This window comes from Dasypus novemcinctus, chromosome 4, assembly GCF_030445035.2.
Source record: "Dasypus novemcinctus isolate mDasNov1 chromosome 4, mDasNov1.1.hap2, whole genome shotgun sequence".
Taxonomy (NCBI): domain Eukaryota; kingdom Metazoa; phylum Chordata; class Mammalia; order Cingulata; family Dasypodidae; genus Dasypus; species Dasypus novemcinctus.
This window is the reverse complement of record NC_080676.1, coordinates 55,361,570-55,383,222: the sequence shown is the minus strand read 5'-3', so window position 1 is coordinate 55,383,222 and position 21,653 is coordinate 55,361,570. Positions and strand designations below refer to the sequence as shown.

Sequence of the window (21,653 nt, the reverse complement as noted above, 5' to 3'; positions counted from 1 at the left end):
AAATCAAGAGTGATGTACAAAATAAGCAAAAGGTAAAGCAGCACCTCAACTAGAACTACACACAAAAAATTTTTTTTACCATAACCGGAGGTGTAATTAGGGCCCCGACGACCTCTGCCTCTTCCACTATAAGACCTAGAACCTTGTACAGAAGAGACGGTACTTTCATCAGTGGCATATCCTCTCTCTTTTTCAGGCCCTCTGGTGGAAGAAGGTCTGAAACCCATACCAATCTGTCGTAGCTGTTCATCAATCTGTAGGCGTTCCATTCTCAGCTGTTCTACTTCCTATAATCAAAATGAAAAAGAATAAGTCTTCTCATGAAACTTTTTGTCTTATAGTAAGCTAGACCTGTACTCCCTATCCATGAAAGAAGCTGTGACCTTGGGCAATTATTTTGGTAAATAAAGCAACATCACCTTAGTAAATACATTTCAGAAAGTAATTTTGCTGATTCAATTCCACAATTACTGAATGCCTTATAGTGTCCCAACCATGTTAAGTTATGGACGCTTCCCTTCAAGGGAATGTTTGTCAGAAAGTCTTTAACTAACGTAAATTACACATTATCAGATTTTAACCCTCAAGGAGTTAAAACTGCTGTATGAAGTACCATTAACAAGATACTTTCCTATGTATGTAGTGACACCTATATTGTGACCTAGATAGACTAACAGACCTGGTCATACAAAAAATGAGGTCATAACTGGATATGAAAGTAAGGTATCTAGATAAAGTTTTTGGATGAAAGGTAGTAAAGTAATGGGAGATAAAGCATGGATGTAGAATAAGAGGCTGAATGCAGACTTATTTAGTAGAGATGGCTTTCAATGAAAAGGAATGGCAATACGAGGGGTGTTTTCAAAATATTAACAAAAGAGCAATGTGAAAATGAGATAAGAAAGAAGATACATTAGAGGTAGAGAGCAACTGAGGATGTTACTATACTCAGGCAAGCAAACTAGTATAACAATAGGAACAAGGAAAGGGCAGTAGTAATAGTAATAAATTGTAATAAAATGATTAATAGTAATACGTTTAATGATTTAAAGGCATTTGTTTGCTAAAACCTTTGCTCTTTATGTATCAACTTGAACAGACATTTTTGGAAGTAATAGTTAAAAATTATCAAATGTCAAAAGGGTTAGGAGCAGCTGATTCAGACATCAGCATGGTTACCAAGGAAGCATAACCTCAAGCCTTCTGGTTCTGTACCCTATCTGCATGTAAAATATAAAGAAAAAAGCAAAATGTCTCCTGGGCAGAACAAACAGATACATAAGTGATGACAGGCCAGTGTCACATTACACAAATAGAAAAAGTAACTGTTTCTTAAATAAGGAAATAAATATAAATGCTCTGAGGGAGAAGAGAAATTGAATGAGGACATTTTATTATGGTGCACAGCTTTTATTTTTAAATTTCTATATAATAAAGGTAAATCTGAAGCCAATTTAACAAAAATATTTAAAGATTTGAAATTTACTACAAATATATAATGTTTAATGCATTGAGCAAGTGATATGAAAATGAAATGTGAACAGGATACAAACCTTTAGATAAGCAATATGATACTCTAAAAGAACTTGCACGTTTCCGATGCTTTCTTTAGTGCCAACAAATACAAATGGGACCATCCCCTGTAAGAAAACACCATGTCCTCATTGTATTTAACATTTTAACAAAGTTCCAGTCTGAACGTAACATTCAATATATAATCTAGAAAACTTTTAAAAACACACAGCAGTTAGATCTCTTCAAGCATGACAATTTAAAAGGAAAAAAAAAGCTGCTAAAATAGTTACTTGAAATATCCCAAGTTCCAATAACGTGTCATATTTGTGCTACAATTTCAGTGTTAACTGTGCTAAAAAATAAAAATTGTTTAGAAATCACCAGGTTTTTCTGATTTTATTTCAATCTAATTTTCAAAGTACATAAACCAACTTAAAAGAAAATTTCATTCACACTGGCATGAACTTACAGACTAGATTTATCAGCTTAGTAGTAATAGCTTCAAAACATACTAAAGCACTTTAATCAACTTATTCTTATGTGATTAGATAACACAATCTTGAGTGTCTCTGAATTGGAAAGGGTGCTTTCTGACCATTAACATTTATACTCTAACCTTTAGAGTATAAATACTTACTGGAAGGAAAATAAAGAAATTACTGATATGAGCAGATACTGAGTCACAGGTATTAAATCCTATCAAAAGATTAACCCAGGTATTTGTTTGCTGAACAATTTATTTAAAGAAATGCTTCTAGCTTCCTAACTGAAGAAAATGGAGTAAAGCCTAAATAAGCGCTCAAAATCTGTTTCTATATCTCTTCTTTCTTTATTCATTTTACAGAATTCCTGACAGTTATATTAACAGACTAGCTTTAGGAAGTTTTGGTTCTAAATATGAGTAAGTGTGGCTTTGGTTCAATATATGAAACTACTGATTTTCAAACATGTTTTTTAAAAAAATGATAAATTGTTGAATTTTAGAATTGGGAAGCTAAAAAGTAGAAAGGCATCAAAGCAGATGATAGTGATACAACACAAAGCATAGCTATCATGGAGCTTACAGTAAAGCTATAAAGACCGTGAAGAAGTAACTACAAATATGAAGACATGAAAACAGGAATTTAAGCGTAGGGAATGAGGTAGTCTTGACCCTATCCTCAGGGATTCAAAGGTAGATTAAGAGGATATTCAAAATGAATAACCACCAAAGGGGAAAAATGGGATTTAAACGTTTTTATGTACAATTTTTCTGAACTATATTTTACATTCTGCACTCAGAACTTTTTTAATGCCCATAATGAAGTAATTTTAAGGAAGCAGATGTGGCTCAAGTGGTTGAGCACCCCCCTCCCACACGGGAGGTCCCAGGTTCAGTTACTGGTGCCTCCTGAAAAAACAAAATTAAAAACAAAACAAAACAAAACAAAAAAACCAATTCAAGGAAAACTGACATAGCTCAGTGGATGAGTGCCAGCTTCCCAACCCCAAGCCAACATGCTTAAGAAATGATATCCCAATTTTAGAGCTGGTGATTGAGGAAACAAAATAATTTGCCTATAAGTCACAAAATGAGCAAATTATAGAGCCAATTCCACATTCAGGTATCAAATTCCAAATAATATTATTTATTAAATATTGTCAGGATCTATGCTAAGGAAGAAAGATAAATAAGACAGTCCTGTTCTAAAGGCAATCACCATCTCAGAAAAGATACTAACATTTCTGTAATAATCTCATTGTATAGCATTAGTCATATGAACAAAAAACACAGGAATATAGATAAAATGTGCATTATATTACCCCAGATGCAGAAAGTTAGAGGAATACATATATATTATTAAAGTAGACATTAAAAACAGAATTTTACCAAATAGATAAAGAAGGGAAAGTTACTAGACATAGGGATCTACATAGAATAAAAGAAATTCAATATCCTGAACTTGGAGTGAGATGTTACTGCCAGCCAAAACTTACCTCTAAAGAAAGAAGGTGAAACGAATCCTTAAAGGAACATATCTTACAGAATATTTTAATGGCTATTGTAAAGCCTAAAAAAATGTTTAGAGTAAAAAGATTATTACTAAATACAAGAGTTCATTTTAAACAGTTACTTCAGTGAAATTTCAAGTTTTTTTTAAAAATGCTAAAAACTGATCCAGAAATCCTAAGGAAAAGACTGAAACTTCAACATAGAACTTTTTTTAACTTAAACACAGAAAAAAAACCCAAGTTAAAAGCAACAAGGAGTAATTGCCACATGTGTATGGTTAACTTCCTTAAAATGCCAAAATCTCTATTAGCCTTGTAATAACATAAAGGAGAATAAAAATATGCCAAGGACAAACAGGCTGCTGACAGAAAAATAAAATCTTAAGCATATGGAAGACATGTTTACTTTCTAAAATGGCAATAAAGTTTGATAAAAACCCAGTGTTGACAAATATGTAGGAAAACAGACATTTCCTACACTTTTGGAGGCAATACATGGGAGATAATGAAAAGATCATAAAAATGTAAATGCCATATACTCTCTGATCTAACAAATCCACTTTCAAGAATATACCCTGCAGTTGTTATACTTGGAAAAGACTCACAAGGGATATTCACTACAGCACTGTTTGTAATAGCAAAGCAAGAGCATTTAGGGTGACAATAGCCTATAATAGCCTAAAAGCTACAAGGCATAATAGAGAGGGAAGGAGGAATGTGGACAAGGCACAGATTCATTTATTTTTCATATGTTATCCTAATTTTTACATGGACGTATTTCTTTTACAATAAAAACACAAACCTAATTATTAAAATCTAACTAGTTTTGATTTAAAATATGCATCAAGTGCCTACTCTGTAACATCTACAGTGCTATGGGGAAAATGAAGAATGTGAGAATTCAGATTTGACTTCACACCCCAGAAAACAAAACAATCCAAGACTGAAAATCATTAAATATCCTATTTTACATATAATAATTGCTATGATAGTCAGGTGGGAAGATCACTTCAGGCTAGGGGTGGGTTAAGAAAGGCTTCTGAGTCAAGTTATGAACTAAGTCTCCGGAGGGGATTCAGACAGCTTAAACTGAAATAGTATTCCCCTAAGCCAAAACCAACCTTCAGATTTGTTCCCTTTAGCATGGATGTTTTGAAAATTTTTGAGTTTTGCATAAAAACAACAGCTTTCTAGTTTCTCTTACAAATATGAGAAAATCTAGCAACACATAAGGCATGTACTACTTCATATGGCAACCAAACTGGAGCTGAGCAGCATCTGCTCCCTTTATACAAAGGCACCAATCTCTTCACTCCTGTACATTCCAAATCTGTTCAAACATTTTCATTAATTACTTGCCTCTGTAGGCATTTCTTAACCCAGAAATAGAAAGGGCAGTAATGATGACCAAATCTACAAACAGAGAGAAGTACAGTAAGTTCTTATTGGTAAAGGAGGACCTAGAAGAATTAGTTTACAGGATTAACTGGGGATAAGGGAACACTGGGTAAGAGATTAATAGCAACCTTAGAAATATATACTTGAGTCATTTAATGGTCTTGGCCTAAACATCATGATTTTCAGACCAATTTTTTAGGCAGAGAGGCCAAATAGACCAACATTTTACTTAACGAGTAGAAAAGGAAGAAGAGCAGATTATAATGGGGAGGACACCATAAATTTTAAGCCACATTTCAAATCCATCTTAAAATAATGAAATTCATGAAGGGGAAAAAAGGTTATTTAAACATAGGTAAGTTACTAAAACTAATAGATGACTTCAGCAAAGTGCCAGGATACAAGACTAATACACAATATCAATAGCATTTCTATATGCTACTAATGAGTGAACTGAGGAAGTCCAAAAAAAAATTCCATTTATGACAGCACTAAAAGAATCAAATATTTAGCAATAAACTTAACCAAGGACATAAAGAAAGGATCTGTATTCAGAGAACTATAAAAATTACAAAAAAAACCCCATAAACTGAGATACATTCCATGTTCATGGTTTGGAAAACTGCAGATCATTAAGATGTCAATTCTACCTAAAGTGATTTATAGAGTTAATGCAATACCAATAAAAATTCCAACAGCCTTTTATGCAGAATTAGAAAAGTCAATTATCAAATTCTTCTGGAAGGGTAAGGGCCCCTGCGTAGCCAAAAATATCTTAAAAAAGAACAAAGTTGGGGGAATTTCACGTCTGGGATCTAAAGTGTATTATCTAGCTACAACAGTAAAAACAGCATGGTACTGACATAAAGATAGATTGACCAACGGAATCATATCAAGAGTTCAAAAACAGACACTCACCATCTATGGTCAAGTGATTTTTCCCCCTTCCCCTCACTCTCCTCCGCCCCGCTGTTTTTGCTGTCTGTATCTTTTCGCTGTATAATCTTCTGTACTTATTCCTTTTTTTTTTTGGTCTTCTCTTTTCATCTTTCTCCTCCAGGATTCACCAGAATTCAATCTGGGGAACCTCTAATATGGAGAGAGGTTCCCTATCAATTGTGCCACCTCAGTTCCTGGTCTCTGTTGCGCTTCACACCTTGACTCTCCCCTTCGTCTTTTGTTGAGTTCTCATCTTGCTGCATGACTCACTTACTCACCGCACAGGCACTCAGCTCACCACCACGCAGGCTCTCGGCTCACCATGCAGGCACTGGCTTGCAGTGCAGACACACTTTCTCTTCTTTTTCACCAGGAGGCCCCAGGGATCCAACCCGGGTCCTCCCACATGGTAGGAGCAGGCCCTATCACCTGAGCCACATCCGCTTCCCAAAGTCAAGTGATTTTTGGCAAAGCTGTCAAACCCACTCAGCTGAGTCAGAACAAATGATACTTAGAAAACTGGATATCCATATCTAAAATAAAGAGGACTCCCATCTCATATCTCATATAAAAATTAACTCAAATTCAATTAAGGACCTAAATATGAAAGCTAGAACCATAAAACTCCTAGAAGAAAATGTAGGGAAACATCTTCAAGAATTGATGGTAGATGGTAGTAGAAGCACAAGCAACAAGGAAAATAATAAACAGGACCTCCTCTACCACTTCTGTGCTTCAACTGACTGTTCAGAAGGTGAAAAGACAGCCTATTCAATGCGAGAAGTTTTTCAGAAACCACACATCTGAAAAGGGTTTGATTTCTGTTCTATAATGCTCAACATCACTAGCTATAAGGGAAATGCATATCAAAACTTTACAGAATAGTCGTTATTTAAAAAACAGAAAACTACAAGTACTGGAGAGGACATGGAGATATCAGAACACTCCTTCACTGTTGGTGGGAATGTAAAATGATGCAGTCTCTCTAGAAGACAGTCTGGCAGTTCCACAGGAAGCTAAATATAGAACTGCTTTATGATCCAGCAATCCCACTACTAGGAATATATTCAGAAGAACTGGAAATAAGGACAGAAATAGGTAATTTGCACACCAACACTCACAATAGTATTATTCACAATTGCTAAAGAATGGAAACAACCTAGTGCCCATCGAACAATGGATGGATAAACAAAATGTGGTATATACATACAATGAATACTATTAAGCTATAAGAAAAAATGAACTTGGGACACATATGACAACATGGATGAACCTAGAGGATATTAGGTTGAGTGAGATAAGGCAGTCACAAAAGGACAAATATTTCATGTCCTCGCTGATAAGAACTAAGTATTACGAGTAAACTTATGGAGTTAAGTTACAGAGTAGTAATTAGTAGGAGACAGAATGTGGGTTGAGAATGGAAGCTGATTGATACTGAACGTACAAAGAATGTTTAAAAAGGTTGATCGTAATGTGGAAATGGATAGTGTTTTTGGTAAAACATTATAATGAGCATAACTAACACTGCTGATTTATAAATGTGATTATGGTTGAAAGGGGCAGTGTAGGGAAGTACGTGGTTAATTGAAAGACTGCTAGACGATAACATAGAGACTGTGTAATATGATTCTGGTGGTAAATGAGGATGTGATTAATAACAAACACAAATATGTTCCTTTATTACAACATTTTAAGAATGTGGAGATACAAAGGGAAAATTCAACTAATGTAACTTAAATTATAATAATACTGTATTTTTTTAGCAAAGGCAAAGAGGGAACTATATCAACGCTAAGCATCAAAAAAGAAAAGAATATAGGATTTACTTTTATGAGATGTGAACATGACCAAGCCTTTTCCTGCACCCCTATTTTCTTCATTAACAAGGAGACCTTGGTCATGTCATTTAAGCAATCCATACTCATTTGTTCATGTTTTGGAACACTGGAGAAACAAATGAGTTTGTTTTCAGGATTAAACAGGATAAATGTGCCTGGATAGAGTTTTTTAAAGAAATGCTTCCATAATTTGTTAAGCACAGTTGTCTGTAGTTTTTTGAAGCTGAAATAAAGTTAAAAAAAAAAAAAAGTAATCAAGTAAGGGGAAGAAAACCTCTGGTACTTAGACACAACATTACTTGCTAAATTTTAGCAGAATCCGTTTTCTCAGATGGAATTAAAGGTCTTAACAGTAAGTTATTTCAGAGAAAATGACACTGATTAAAAAATGGATATCAGGAAAAACCTTTTAAGTGGATGCCAATTGTTTTTATTTCGAGGAACTGTTACTATATAACCCTTTATATATTGTGTATGAAGATAGGCCTCTTCAGTTTTTTTAGATGAAAAAGATCTAATTTTAACGTAGTCCAATTTAATTTCCCCACTGTTTTTCCTGTTTAAGATATATTCGCTTAACTTAAGGTCAAGGTATTTTTCTCAATAAACTTTACTATTTTACACTTCAGAATTAGATAATCATTTCTGCATGTGAAGAATGAATTAAGATCCATTTTTCCCCTATTAGATTAAGTCAATTAACCCAGCACCATTTATTGAAAAGGCAATTCTCTCCTCTACTGCACTGCAGTGTAATCTTTATCATGAATCAGTGGTCAAGTGCGGGTTCTATCAGATGGTTCCATTAGTTTATCTGTCTATACTGTATCCTATCTTAAGACACCAATGTGTCTACATTACTGTCTTTATAATAATTATTGGTTTCTGGCACAAGCCCTCCCTTTTTCTTTTTCAAGAGTGTACTATTTTTGGCCCTTTGCATTTCCACATACGTACTTTAGAACTGTCAAGTTACCCACCCTCAAACTGGAAAAGTGATTGAATTTTTTTAAGTCATAGGTTAACTTGAGGAGACGGAACATTTTTACAATACTGAGTTTTCTGGTCCATAAATACAGATCGTCTTTTTCCATTTATGTAGCTCTTCTTTAATTCCCCAATAATACTTTATAATTTTTGCCTGGATGTTTTGTATACTTAGAAAGATGTAGTCCTAGGTATTTCACTGATGCCACTGTAAGGGATTTATCTTTTAAGTTTTTCATATTCTGACTCCTGATGATGTCATACAGAAACATACTGACCTTTGTTTACTGATCATTTTATCCTGCGAATCTTTTCAAATAATTATTTCGACTAATATACCTATAGAAACCCTTTTAATATTCTTTTTACACAACCATTTCTGTATTTTATTCCTTCTAATGGAAACTTTCACTATAATGCTGACAGGAAGTATAATAGGAATTTTAAAAATTAAAAATAGGGAAACGGACTTGGCCCAGTGGTTAGGGCGTCCGTCTACCACATGGAGGTTCGCGGTTCAAACCCCGGGCCTCCTTGACCCGTGTGGAGCTGGCCCATGCGCAGTGCTGATGCATGCAAGGAGTGCCCTGCCACGCAGGGGAGCCCCATGCGCAAGGAGTGTGCCCTGTAAGGAGAGCTGCCCAGGGCGAAAGAAAGTACAGCCTGCCCAGGAATGGCGCCGCCCATACTTCCCGTGCCGCTGAACAACAGAAGCAGACAAAGAAACAAGACGCAGCAAATAGACACAGAGAACAGACAACCGGGGAGGGGGAGGAATTAAATAAATAAATCTTTAAAAAAAAAAAATTAAAAATAAAGAATAGGTAAGTTGCCTGAGATTTACAGCACTTTTTCAAGCAGTGAAGGAAGAAATGACTACCAACAACATTCTAAGCTATATGTACTTATTGTTTAATAGTAAAACATGTTTATTTCATTCATTTTTAAATTGTGCATTCACCTCCACATTCTGATTAAACTGAATAAAGGAAGTGGCTATCTTTAACAGGCTTGTTTTCAACATCCAATACTTAGTGTGAGGCAATTTATCTGGGCTAATGATCTAGAGCTTTATTTTAAAAATAAAAAATAAATGGTTGATTGTATTCAACAGTCCAACTTCTCAAAATGTATTCTACTGTGCAAAATTGAACTTGTGGGTGTGCTCTACTTTCTGAGGGATAATTTGGGAGAAATCCTTGACTTATATTCAGGCATGCTAAAAGTTTCAACCAGGAATAAAGACCTGAGCATTGCAGCCAGAACATGAGTGAGATCCTTAAAGTGACATAAGAACTGGAAGAACACAGAACTGTGGACACAGTATCAGCATTTGAGAATAAAGAGATTGTAAAATAAAAAAGTTCCAGAAAGTTCAGATCAGAATTGCTAGCAAGATAAAACCTTAAAAACAGGGGTTCTTAACCTTTTTTGTTCCACAGACCCCTTTGCCAGTCAGGTGAAACCACAGACCCCTTACAAAGTCCACACTATACTGTATGTTATTTAATAAATACATACACTCGCAGCAACACATCTGCATAAGAATAATGGGTTATTGTGTATTTCAATTCAAGCTCATGGACCCTCTGAAATCTTTCCATGGACCCTGGTAAAGAACACCTGACTTAAAAGAATTTCAATTAAGAAATGGTCAATGTGTTCCAATTTTACAAAAAAGGTCAAAGAGAGTGTAATATATCTATGAAGTATTCCTCTATAACACAGTCTTGAGACAGAGTTGAGAGAATTAAATATAAAGCAGTACTTTTAGAATTATCAAACTGATATCTTTACATCAAGAACTGGCTTTTTTATCGAAGAACTAAGAAACCATTAAAGAACCCAAGGCCTACACAATCGAAAGCTGACTTGTTTTCTCAATGTGTGAAGCAGTATTATAAGGTACAAAAAAAAAAAAGGAAAGAAAATCCCATTGTATCAGAGTTTAAGTAGATCACTAGATAAAAGAGTTTCTAAAATGATATCCAAAATATAACTTATTAAGGCAGCTGAGAAAGGAACATGGGGAAAGAGGGGGGGCAAATTACATATTTTAAATACTCACATCTTCCCTAGGTAGTTTATTTTCATTGTCTCCTTCAATCCTCACCCGAACCACACCAGATTTGTCCACTATTTCTTGAATCACTTTGCCATTTTTCCCAATTACTTTTCCTTTAATAAGAGAAAGCAAATATAAATTAACCAATACTGCTATTCTTTCAACAGCAGCCCAAATAATTTATAACCCGTTATTCAAATTATACCAACCAAAGTTCCATCTTTTTACGTTCAATTAACTCACCCTAAAGACTAACCATGGAATTCTGTCCTTGATCTAACATTTCCTTTTCTTCAGTATACTTAAAGGTTATTATTAACTGGGATTGACGACGCTGCTGACATGACATTTTCAAAGTCTAAATTTTTTTTAATATGTCCTACATCATTTTTTATACTTTTGAAATATTTATAAAGTCTACTCCATTTCAAAAGCTTCAATATATACACAAAGACCAACAAAACTTAATTTGCTGTTAATCAAAATTTGTTAAATTATGTATTATTCACACAAACTCATCAATCTTGCTTTTATTTTCATGTTTCCGATTTGCCCAAAAGGTACATGTAACTTGAAGATACCTTTAAAAATGAAAATTCCCTCCAATGAAATGTTTACACTGAACAAGTATTACATTTTATATAATGAAACCAAGTTTTTAGAGTACTTGACAGTTCTATAAATATATACAGTACTATATATATGATATGCTCACTGTCTTGCTAGTATGGAAACACTGTAAAATGACATAAAATTCAAATTATTTACCTTCTCCACACTTAACTTGTGAGTCTGTCAAACAGCAGTTACTGGTGCCCAATAATTAAAGGAGAAACTAAGAGCGGACAGAAAATTCTCTTCCTCTGAGGAACTTACTATCTAGTTATAAAGATAGCATACATGCATAAAATAAAACAATACGGGGTAGTGTTACCTAGTAACACAAGTAAATATTCTGATAACACTCACTTTATGGAATAGATGTATCCCTTGTAAAGTCAATACCACTACCATTTCTGTTACCAAATCCACATCCCCAACTAATTATTCTACTTAAACAGCAATCCATTTTAACAGAAAAATTCACCAAAGGCAAATTTTGTTTGAAAGGAGTTAAAATGGAAGTTTTCCCAACTATGTACTTGAAAGGAGAGTTTCAATTAATGAGTAAGTAAACTATGGGAACAGTAAACCAATCAATACAGCAAAGGTATTATACTACATCGAATTTTCTCACTCTCTTCTCCGTAAATCCCACACTTCTTTCCCCATTAATAACCCTAAATTTAAAAGCAGCAGCAATTCAACAGGTTAAAAAAAAAAAAACTTGGATAGGACAGGGAATTCACATGAGGCATCTCTTCTGTAAGCAGTCCTAGTAGCAGCACATAAAAATAATCTTCTCTGTTAACACAGTCAAGCTCAAGTAGCAATTCCACTCTTCAAGAAGCAATTGCATCCTTGACCATGGTAAAAACAAGTAAATATCTCTTCTAAAAGATAAAAATCATGTTGATATACCATCATCCATTCCCCAGAATCCTTCTCTCTTCCTTCTTGTGAACTATACCAGTAGTGAGTGAGCATCCATCAACCTTCTAGAGACCTACCTGCAAGTTTTATTTAGTTCTACCAGAGACCGTCAATACTTTAATTATTTCCATAGTTTAAATTCCAGGAAACACTGACAAACTGAAAAAGACCTGTAGCATATATTGAGCATAAATGTTGAAGGGACAGGACAGAGTGGAGAAACAATAAAGGAAGGCTTCCAGGATTTTAAAGACTTTGACCCATTATCAAATTAAGGTTCAGATAGTTATTTTTTTCTTTTGCCTTGGTAGGGATGGGAATAGTTAAGTCCTAGAACTCTTAGAACCTGACTTTAAGGGAATCCTTTCTGGGACTTACCCAACAAGTGGTCCTCATTGCCTTTTATTCCTCAGCACTCTTTCTCTTTCACTTCGACTAAAAGAGCACTACTTTTAAAAACACTGCTTCACCCATAAAACATTTTGAGGGAAGATACAATATTATGAGGCATGGCAGCCAATAGATATCTTTATACCACTCCAGAGCATTTAACCAACATGTAATAGTTGCTGCTAATGTGTACTTCTTAAAGAGCACAAAAACATTCCCAACCAAGACATGGTAGAGGAAAAATTAGAACAGGTACTCACATTATTGTATTGACAGGTGAATAAAGAGAAGAATCAGAACTACAAATATATCCAATTTCCTTATTTCTGAAATAACAGGAATTTTTACTTACAATTAACACTACTGCCAACTGTGTAAGGCCAAGGCTATCTTAGACTTGTAGGATTAGAAAGAATACTAATTCTTTTGCATACATCCAACTCCAAATATTTTATACAAGTGAAAAAAGCTAGTAAAGGTAAATTATATTTTGTACAGCAGCAACCACAATGTAACTAATGAAAGATGTCAATAATCGCGTTATGATTTAAACAAACAAAAAGGAGGACATTTTTAAAAATAGCTTTATCAAAAGTGATTTCATTTGTCCATAAACATGGTAACATTTTGTTATCTTCATGTTTATTAAAACTATGCAAAATTCTTCAAGCTTATATTCAATTTTAACTTCTCATCTTTCTAGATCAGTCTCATCTTTCTAGATCAGTGCACCAGACTGAAAAATGGTATACCATGAACTGATAAAGCAAAGCAAGCCTTATGTAACTGGTGGTTATGTCGGAACTACTGAGAGTTGAATTCTAATTAAGTGCTCAAATTCCTCTGCTATAAACGGTCTTCTCTGAGTATCTTACTTCTATTGGCTGAAACAAACATCTTTTCTTAATGGTATTTGTTTTCCTTACTAATGTTTGCTTTACAGGATTTTACAAATAGACCTATAGCTGAGAAATAATTTCCTAAAGGCAGAATAGGTCAAATTACACAAAAATGTTGCCCAAGCTGCTGAACCTAACTCCTTGGTTCAAAAAACCCATGAGACACAGAAGGGCACAACCATGCATTTTCCTCCTAGTAAATTTCACTATATTATATTGATGCTTCTTTTTATATTAAATATTTTTAGGATAATCACTATGTATTTAACACTTAAGTTTTCCCATTTGTCACAAATCACATTTAAAAGGACAGGTAGGATAGCACAGATGCAGGGAATACTAACAGAAACATTAACTCACCCCGGGTTATAATGCCCATTTAAGTATAGCTTGAAGCTTAAATTTTTGTCACTTAACTTCTACCACATGTCTATAAAAGTTTTCATTGATGGTGTTAAAAACTTAATTGTGAAACCTCCCCTCATATCATCACCACCATGCTTCTCTCCTGTCCACAACTTCTTACCTTATTCTATGCCTTTGCAACAACCAATTATTATTTATTCAGGGCCTACTGTGTAGAAGTTTATTACCCTATTGTTAGTCCACTGTTACTTTTTCTTCTGCACTAAACAAAAGAAAAAAATTATCACAAACACCTTCGCAAAAAATACTATCACAATTTGATGGATATATGAATGATAAAAAGACATTCAGGGAATGAGAATAATAGGAAAGAGCCCAAAGGATGAAAAGGCTTTAGAAAAACTGGAATGACAAACTTGTTATAAAAATCATGGGTATTATTTTAATGGGTTACCCTGTACAGAGAAAGAAAATATCTTTGCTTTTTAACACAGGAAAATAACTAGGTACAAGTCATATATAATATTAACCCCCTTAAAAAAAGATATTGCTAACAAAAGGTTTTACATAAGTAGAATAATCAACCAAAACTAATATTCAATATTCAACTAAGTCACTGTATATAACTAAATATGTTTAATATATGTAATATTTAGTAAAATTACCTACCAACAAGATTCCTAGGAACCTGAATAAAATCTTCCACAAATTCCAAGAAACCTCTAGCCTTTTTTACAGCATCAGCACTCTGTAGATAAGGGTGGGGAAACAAACATGAAATCCAATTCTGAAGCAATCCACAACCCCAAAACAGAAACACAATGAAGTAGAAAAGTCTCAATTATTCTTATGTGTTACTAAAAGACTGTACTCAGCCCAATGGAGTGACATTTCAAGTTAGGCAGTTCATGAAGTCCTTAAAAAATCAGTAATCATTAAAAAAGCAAGGCTAAAAGATAAAGAACCTGTCAGTACTATTAGAACCAAAAAATATTAGAAATCTCTAAGGTTCCTAAAGCTGCTCAAGTAATAACAACAGAATAAATTACTTATGTTACCCAGCTACTGAGTAGCCAAATTTTAAATCAGTCTTAAATATCCTGGCCCATACTCGCACGTATTTCTGCAGATGAAAGTTAAAAACAAATTGTTTAAATTGTCTAAACTATCTGCATTGTTTTTTATTCATTCTAGATATTAGAAGAGATATAAAAAGCAAAAGCTATTTTTGCCAAGATGCTGTTTTTTAAATACTTACTGATAAGATCACTGAAATTCCTAATTTCTCATGACTAACTTTAAAGCACTGGAGGATAAGATCATCTCTAAAGCAAGGGTTCTTAAACTTTTTTGATCCACGGACCCCTCTGCCAGTGAGGTGAAAATCATGGACCCCTTCTCAGAATGTAGCAGCAGATAGTTTTATGACACTCAACTAGCATCAGGTATAACAACTACTGTAATTTCCAAGTATGGATAAAAGTAAGCAATTTTTTGAGATATGCAACAACTGTAATGTGATATGAAATGACTACTATACTGATTTACTGCATACATTCCTAAGTAAAGGAAATGCTAGATTTCAGTTAGAGGTCAGAGAAAATAAAGGTAAGTTGATTTTTTTTTTCAATTCAAACCCACGGATCCCCTGGAATCTTTCCACGGACCTTTGGGATCTGTGGACCCCTGGTTAAGAACCCCTGCTCTAAAGGGAATATACAGCTTTCAAATATGTATATTCTTTAGTAGTCCTATGTCAAATTTCTTATGCACTTACTGTATTATATCCCATACAGTATTTTTAAAATCTCATTCAATCCTCACAAACCATAAGGTAACTGCTATTATTGTCCTTATTTTACAATGAGAAAACTTACAAGGGAGGTTATTTAACTTGCTCCAAGCCTACTCAGTGGTAGAGATAGGACTCCAACCCAGGCAGCATAGGTCTAAAAACCCTGTATTCTTAATTACTATGTTACTCAAGCTTTTCATAAGAGCTATCTGTAAAACATGAGACTTAAAATTACTACCTCAAAAGAGTATGTGCATCCAGTCTTGAGATGATTAAAGTTAAAAAAAAAAAAACAACCTAATCCATTTATTCAAATTGAAGGATGGTTCTCAATGAAAATTCTGAATTATATATGTATTTTAAAATAAGTTACCATTTTCATGTCCACACAAATGTCACAATTTAACCAGTGACAAAGCATTTATCCAAATTCAAGTTCACAGTGACTGACACACAGTAGGCACTCAAAATATTTTAATAAATTATTTTTAATGGACATAAACATGAATTAAATTCAGAATCAGATAAGTAACTGCTGAAAATAATTCACACTCAGAAAATCTTTCATTCCCCTAAAGTGCAAAATCAGCTTTACTCTACCTGCTTAACTAATGTTTTCTAGCTGATTGATTTTAAATGAACTAATTCTACCTCAAGAGTCTTTCACTGGGAAACTAAAATTCCAAACAAAAGTAAATAATCAATTATATATGGTTAATGTGTTATACTTAAGTTAGCCTGATTAATAAGCAGTATTACTTCAAGGCAGAAGACGGGTGACAGCTTACCTCTCCATAAATTCTAAATGTTCCAGTATCTTCATCTAGCTCAATAGCTGTAACCCCAGGAACCTTCCTAGCTTGCTGTATGTTACTACCATGTGTCCCTATTGCCAGACCCATTAAATCTTCTCTCACAACAAACTCTTCATGAAAAGCTGCTGCAAGTTGTTTTGTGCACTAGTAAAAGAAATAAGAATTGTATTAAGAACAATCAAAACCAACAGATTGACCAGGCTATTTAATCTTGGTCAAAATAAGGAGTTCAAAGACAACTTTCCAGTATTACTGATATAGGCAGTTATCCAATTCAGATGGTTCATGTTAAATTCATTCATGAGTCTCAGAACTTTTAAGTAAGGACAAGTGCAAATGTTTTCTAAAAATAAATACACAATTTCTTTAAGTCAAGATAATGTTGGTGAACAACTTCCTCTTTGATTTGAACATATTTTACTCTTTAAAGCATCCAGCTTAATGTCTTACACATGGCAGATACTCAAATATTTAATGAAGAATAATAAAACAAAATCACATGCATTCTTGGGGGGGGGAGATAGTGTTTGTGTGCATGTGTGTTAGTCTGGGGTGGGGGATGGAGAATAGTATCTTAATAGCACAGCAATGAGAAACAGAGGGAACAGAATATCTTAGTACAGGAAAGTGAAGCAATGATGGGTGAGTTTTTTATAACTACATGCCACAAGGAAGAGGCTGTGGCTCAATCAGCTGGGCTCCCATCTGCCATATGGGAGGCTCTAGATTCATGTCTCAGGGTGTCCTTGTGAAGACAGGCGCACTCACCAGCAAGCGTCATGGAGAGTTGACTCAGCAAAGTGATGCAACAAAAAGGGAGACAAGCAAAAAAACACAGAAGAGCGCACAGGGAAGGGACACAGAGAGAACAGACAGCAAGCAAAAGGCCGTAGTGGGGAACGAACTACATGCCATATGATGGCCCACTTGTAGCCCTCCTCTCCTCATAACCCAAGAGTTGTTAGAGTAAACCAGTTATTGATGCCAGTGTATCATGACTGACAGGTGATGGGGAGAAAAAGGGTAATGACAGAGTAAAGGCATGTATGTAGTGCATATCCTCTCAAGAACTAGCAGTGCAATTCTACTGGATATTCCCACTGAGTTTCTAAACTCAGTACCTTTCCTTTAAGTCTTAACAAAAGAAGTCAACAGGCATTTAGCAAACAAAAGGCTATGTTCGAGGAAAGTAAAAGAGAAAAGCAATTCTTCTATGGAGACAATGATTCCAGATATTAGCCACAGAACAGGTTTTACCAGTTGCCTTATTGACAATAAAGCAGTTTTAGCCAGGAAACTTGAAGAATATACTTATGAAACTAAAAGGAACACATATAAAACCCTTCATGGAAAAATTCACTCACTTCTAAATGTTTAGTAGCCTCTTCATTTCTGGACATAAGCATCAACTTTGTACGGATACTTCGCAAATGCATGTCACTTAAAATATTTACTCTCTTCACAGTTGCTTCACTGGCAGACTGTAAATAAACAAGTTAATCACTCAAAAGCTTAATCATTCTTTACGATAAAGAAACTTTCACAGGAAGACTTCCTTCCTACTACCCTTCTCCCTTCATTCAACTAAAACCTCCCATAATACAACTAATCTTTTATTCCCTTTCTGAACTCCCATATTATTTAAATCTGCTATTCAGAATATTTTGGGGGCTAGGGGTGGGGGAGGGTAATCTAGGATCCCACATGTTATTATATTAAGAATTTTATTTTTCTCCTTACTCCAAAAGATCACAAAAGCAATCACTATGCACCACAAGTTTACCTCAGCTGTGCTCTTTTTCAAAGCCAAAATATCTAGTAAAAACATCTGTGCAATACCCATTAGTTAGCTAAAATATGGTGTTATCTTACCAGTATCATTAGCTGCGTGGTTTCTGGGTGGTAAAAAATTCTGCATGCTCCTACTGCTTTCTTAAAATCTTTATGTGCATTTTCATTAGCACACCTAGGGAGAAATTAATTCATGTTTAAGGTCTCAAAAACAGATTAAATTTAGAGGGCAGTTATAATACAAACTCAGTATTTCATCTGACATCCCCCATTAAAACTTCTGTTTATTGAAAAAGATTTCCTATCAGAAGGTTTTGATTGGATGTTTGGGTAAAAAAGGTTTTACAGCACTGAAAAATCCTCTTAATCTGCAAAATCAGTCAAGAGTAAACAAAATTACTCACGCCTCTCTCAAATCCTCAGGAACATCCACTGTGCATTTAAAGAAGGTATTTTTTTTGACAGTTTTATTTTGATTGACAGGTCGAAGTCGTTCGAATGTGACTATTTCATTGTAAGTGGCATCACAAGCAGCATATTCAATGACATAAAACTAAAAGACATCAAAATACTTTAAAAAAAAATCCCATCTGAACAAAAATAATTAACTTTACAATGAAGTTCTAATTACCTTGTCCAGGCTGTCTATCCAGTAGACCCTCCCCTTTCCTACACAATCACTAAGCAGAGCTTAGTTACTCCAATCTACTTTGCCTAAACTATTCTTACAGGATATGAGCTTTTGGAGGTCTTCACATGCTGGGGGTGCACCTCTGTAGAACAGCTTTAGTGTTTGCAAATATAGAATGCAAGGAGAAATTAATGTCCCAATTTATTTTTTAAATATGTGATCAGCTGTTTCTGAAGTAGCTTTTAGAAACAAAACAAGAGTTGGAGTAACAGATACAGAAACCAAAGGTTGAGAAAGTTCCTAACAAACTAGTCACAAAGCCTTAGTTAATATAACTTACCTCTCCTTTCATCATTCGAACTTTAGCCAACCACCATCCACATGGTTCTTGATCATTAGCTCTTGAATAAACCTGACAAGAAAAAAATGCCTTTATCCATTCACTGTATAATAAGTACTTGATATAAATGCCAAAGCCCAGGAAACTCTAGAACTGCAAAAATATTACTACACAGAAATTAGTATACTTAAGCTAAAGTGATGTGTACACTTAAATTTACTACTTAAAATAAAACAGCCCTTTTTCATCTGACTTCTTGGAAATCTAAACTCCTCTTTCCCTTTATTCCTAATTCATGGAGATTCAGCAAAGATAACACTCAGATTTTTAAAGAAATGCTTCTTACAATGCAGTTTACACAGTATAAGACATGGGTCTTAGTTTCTGTCAACACTGTTCATCAAAATTAAGAATTGTTCTCAAGAAGTGATAAGCTCCATTTAAAATTCTTTCAAGCATGTACGATTCAGATCTCTTGCTAAGGAACTTAAACCAAATGCACTAACATTGTTTAGATGAACAAAAAAAAAATTACACATATTTCATCCACCTAGCTGATGACATAAGTACCTTATGAAAATTCCCATCTCCAAATAATTAAACCTTAAATGCTTTTTATCTGTAAATATCAGCCCATTTTATTAACATCATAATGGATTAGAAATGTTTCTATTAGGGATTAAAGTTAATTCTTATGCTATAGTAGCCTATTCGATGTACCGGTCCAAGGGATTGAACCCGGAACCTCAAACATGTGAAGCAGGTGCTCAGCCACAGAGCCACATCCATCCTGCTCAATGTACTTTTTCTTTTTTTTTAAAGATTTTATTTATTTACCCCCTCCCCCCACGTGTACTTTTAATCCAGGGAAAATGTGGGAGTCTGGGGAGAATGAGAAGAGATAACTAAGAATATCCACAGGAACTAAGGTTACCCTTAGAGAGGTAGCCAGGAAAATCTACAGTGGATGTTTACAGTCATCTGTGAGATAAACGCAAACTATTATAGATTGGAAGGTAGTTCTGGAAAGTCTAAAGCTTCTATCAAGATGATCTAAGCATAATCTCCGGAGTAGAAGAATACTGGAGAACAAGACAAAACCTAATCATCAACTGCATTGTATACCAAGATTAGTAAAAAGCTGTGAGAAAAAAACAGGAGGGCCAATGTAACAATCATGGTTCACTGGACTCAATTTTAACTTCTGAGATTCTTTTCTGAACAGATCTAACTATTCATAAGCATTAATATTCCAAAATATTCCTCAAGAATTCCATTCTGACAATCCAAGTGAAAGAATATCCAGAGAGGATAAGCTGAAACTTACTAGAAATGCATGTTTACATCTGAAATCAGTATTTATAAATAGGTATGTTCCAGGCTCATACCAGCAGATAAGCAGAGTGTTAGTTTTAAAAGACTTTATCCATCTGGGCTACATATTCCTTTATAAACAGGAAAATAAGGACTAAAAAGCAGGATTTCTTATGCTTAGATTCTTATTAAAATATCTAATGACAATGCACTTCACTATCCTTTTAGTCATCTGTAAAATTACTTGGAAAATGACTTAAAAATATAAAAAAATTACAATGATCCGCTGAACCCAAATGATAGTAATAACTATTTTTCCTTATTTACTGAGTGTCAAAGAAAGATAAGGAAAACCCTAAGAACCAAATGGAAGTGCTCACTGCAAGCACTAGCTAAGAGAGGCAGTTCATAAGCAGGTGATAGATAATATTGGCCTTATGGCTCAAGCTTCATTTTCTGGGGAAAAAAGTCTTAAAACTACCTTAATCCCTTTGTTCTAATACTATTTGCACCAAAACAAACTTCTAAGGAATCAGGCTTCCTATATAGCTTGTCTACAACAAAGAGAATAAATCATTCTGTTCTGCCTGAAGACTATTTCTCACTGAAAATTACAATGTTAGATTCTATTTTATATTTACATCCCTCTCTTGTTAAGCTTCATTAATTACTTTAACCCTTGAAATGCAAAGCCACTACCATAAAGGCAGCTAAATCCAAAGACTAAATCAAAAAATACTAAGAATTTGGCTCCACTTTAGTGCTGTGGATCAAATCACATTCTTTACAAAATGTAGACTGTATCTCACACAATAAAACAACACTGTAACAACCCAGCATTAAAACTAGGTCTTAATGTATTATGTCCAGAATGCTAGATTATTGAATTTATTTATGATTATCATCTTTGGAAGAAGAGCAACCCACAATTCCTTCCTTCAGATTTTACTTAAATCTCCACACTAATTCGGGATAGCAATTCACACTCTGAAGCATTCCTCCAACATTCCTCAGCTTCTTCAGATCCAAAGAAGAGCCAAAA

General features: G+C 34.4%; 1 protein-coding gene across 7 annotated transcripts in view; it reads right to left on the bottom strand.

The window, feature by feature from the left end:
- Nucleotides 1–21,653, bottom strand: part of FXR1 (FMR1 autosomal homolog 1) — a 67,534-nt gene that overhangs the window by 12,554 nt on the left and 33,327 nt on the right. For 4 of the 7 annotated variants that reach the window (XM_071214649.1, XM_004477627.5, XM_004477628.5 and 1 more), the window contains 9 exons: nucleotides 19,298–19,369; nucleotides 18,731–18,879; nucleotides 18,408–18,501; nucleotides 17,900–18,016; nucleotides 16,509–16,679; nucleotides 14,595–14,673; nucleotides 10,741–10,850; nucleotides 1,554–1,640; nucleotides 80–287 (listed from right to left, as the gene is read on the bottom strand). In XM_071214649.1, coding sequence (XP_071070750.1) covers nucleotides 80–287; nucleotides 1,554–1,640; nucleotides 10,741–10,850; nucleotides 14,595–14,673; nucleotides 16,509–16,679; nucleotides 17,900–18,016; nucleotides 18,408–18,501; nucleotides 18,731–18,879; nucleotides 19,298–19,369 — 1,087 coding nt within the window. The remainder of the gene's footprint in view (nucleotides 1–79; nucleotides 288–1,553; nucleotides 1,641–10,740; nucleotides 10,851–14,594; nucleotides 14,674–16,508; nucleotides 16,680–17,899; nucleotides 18,017–18,407; nucleotides 18,502–18,730; nucleotides 18,880–19,297; nucleotides 19,370–21,653) is intronic. The other 3 variants (XM_004477629.4, XM_004477630.5, XM_058295391.2) reach the window with 1 other exon arrangement.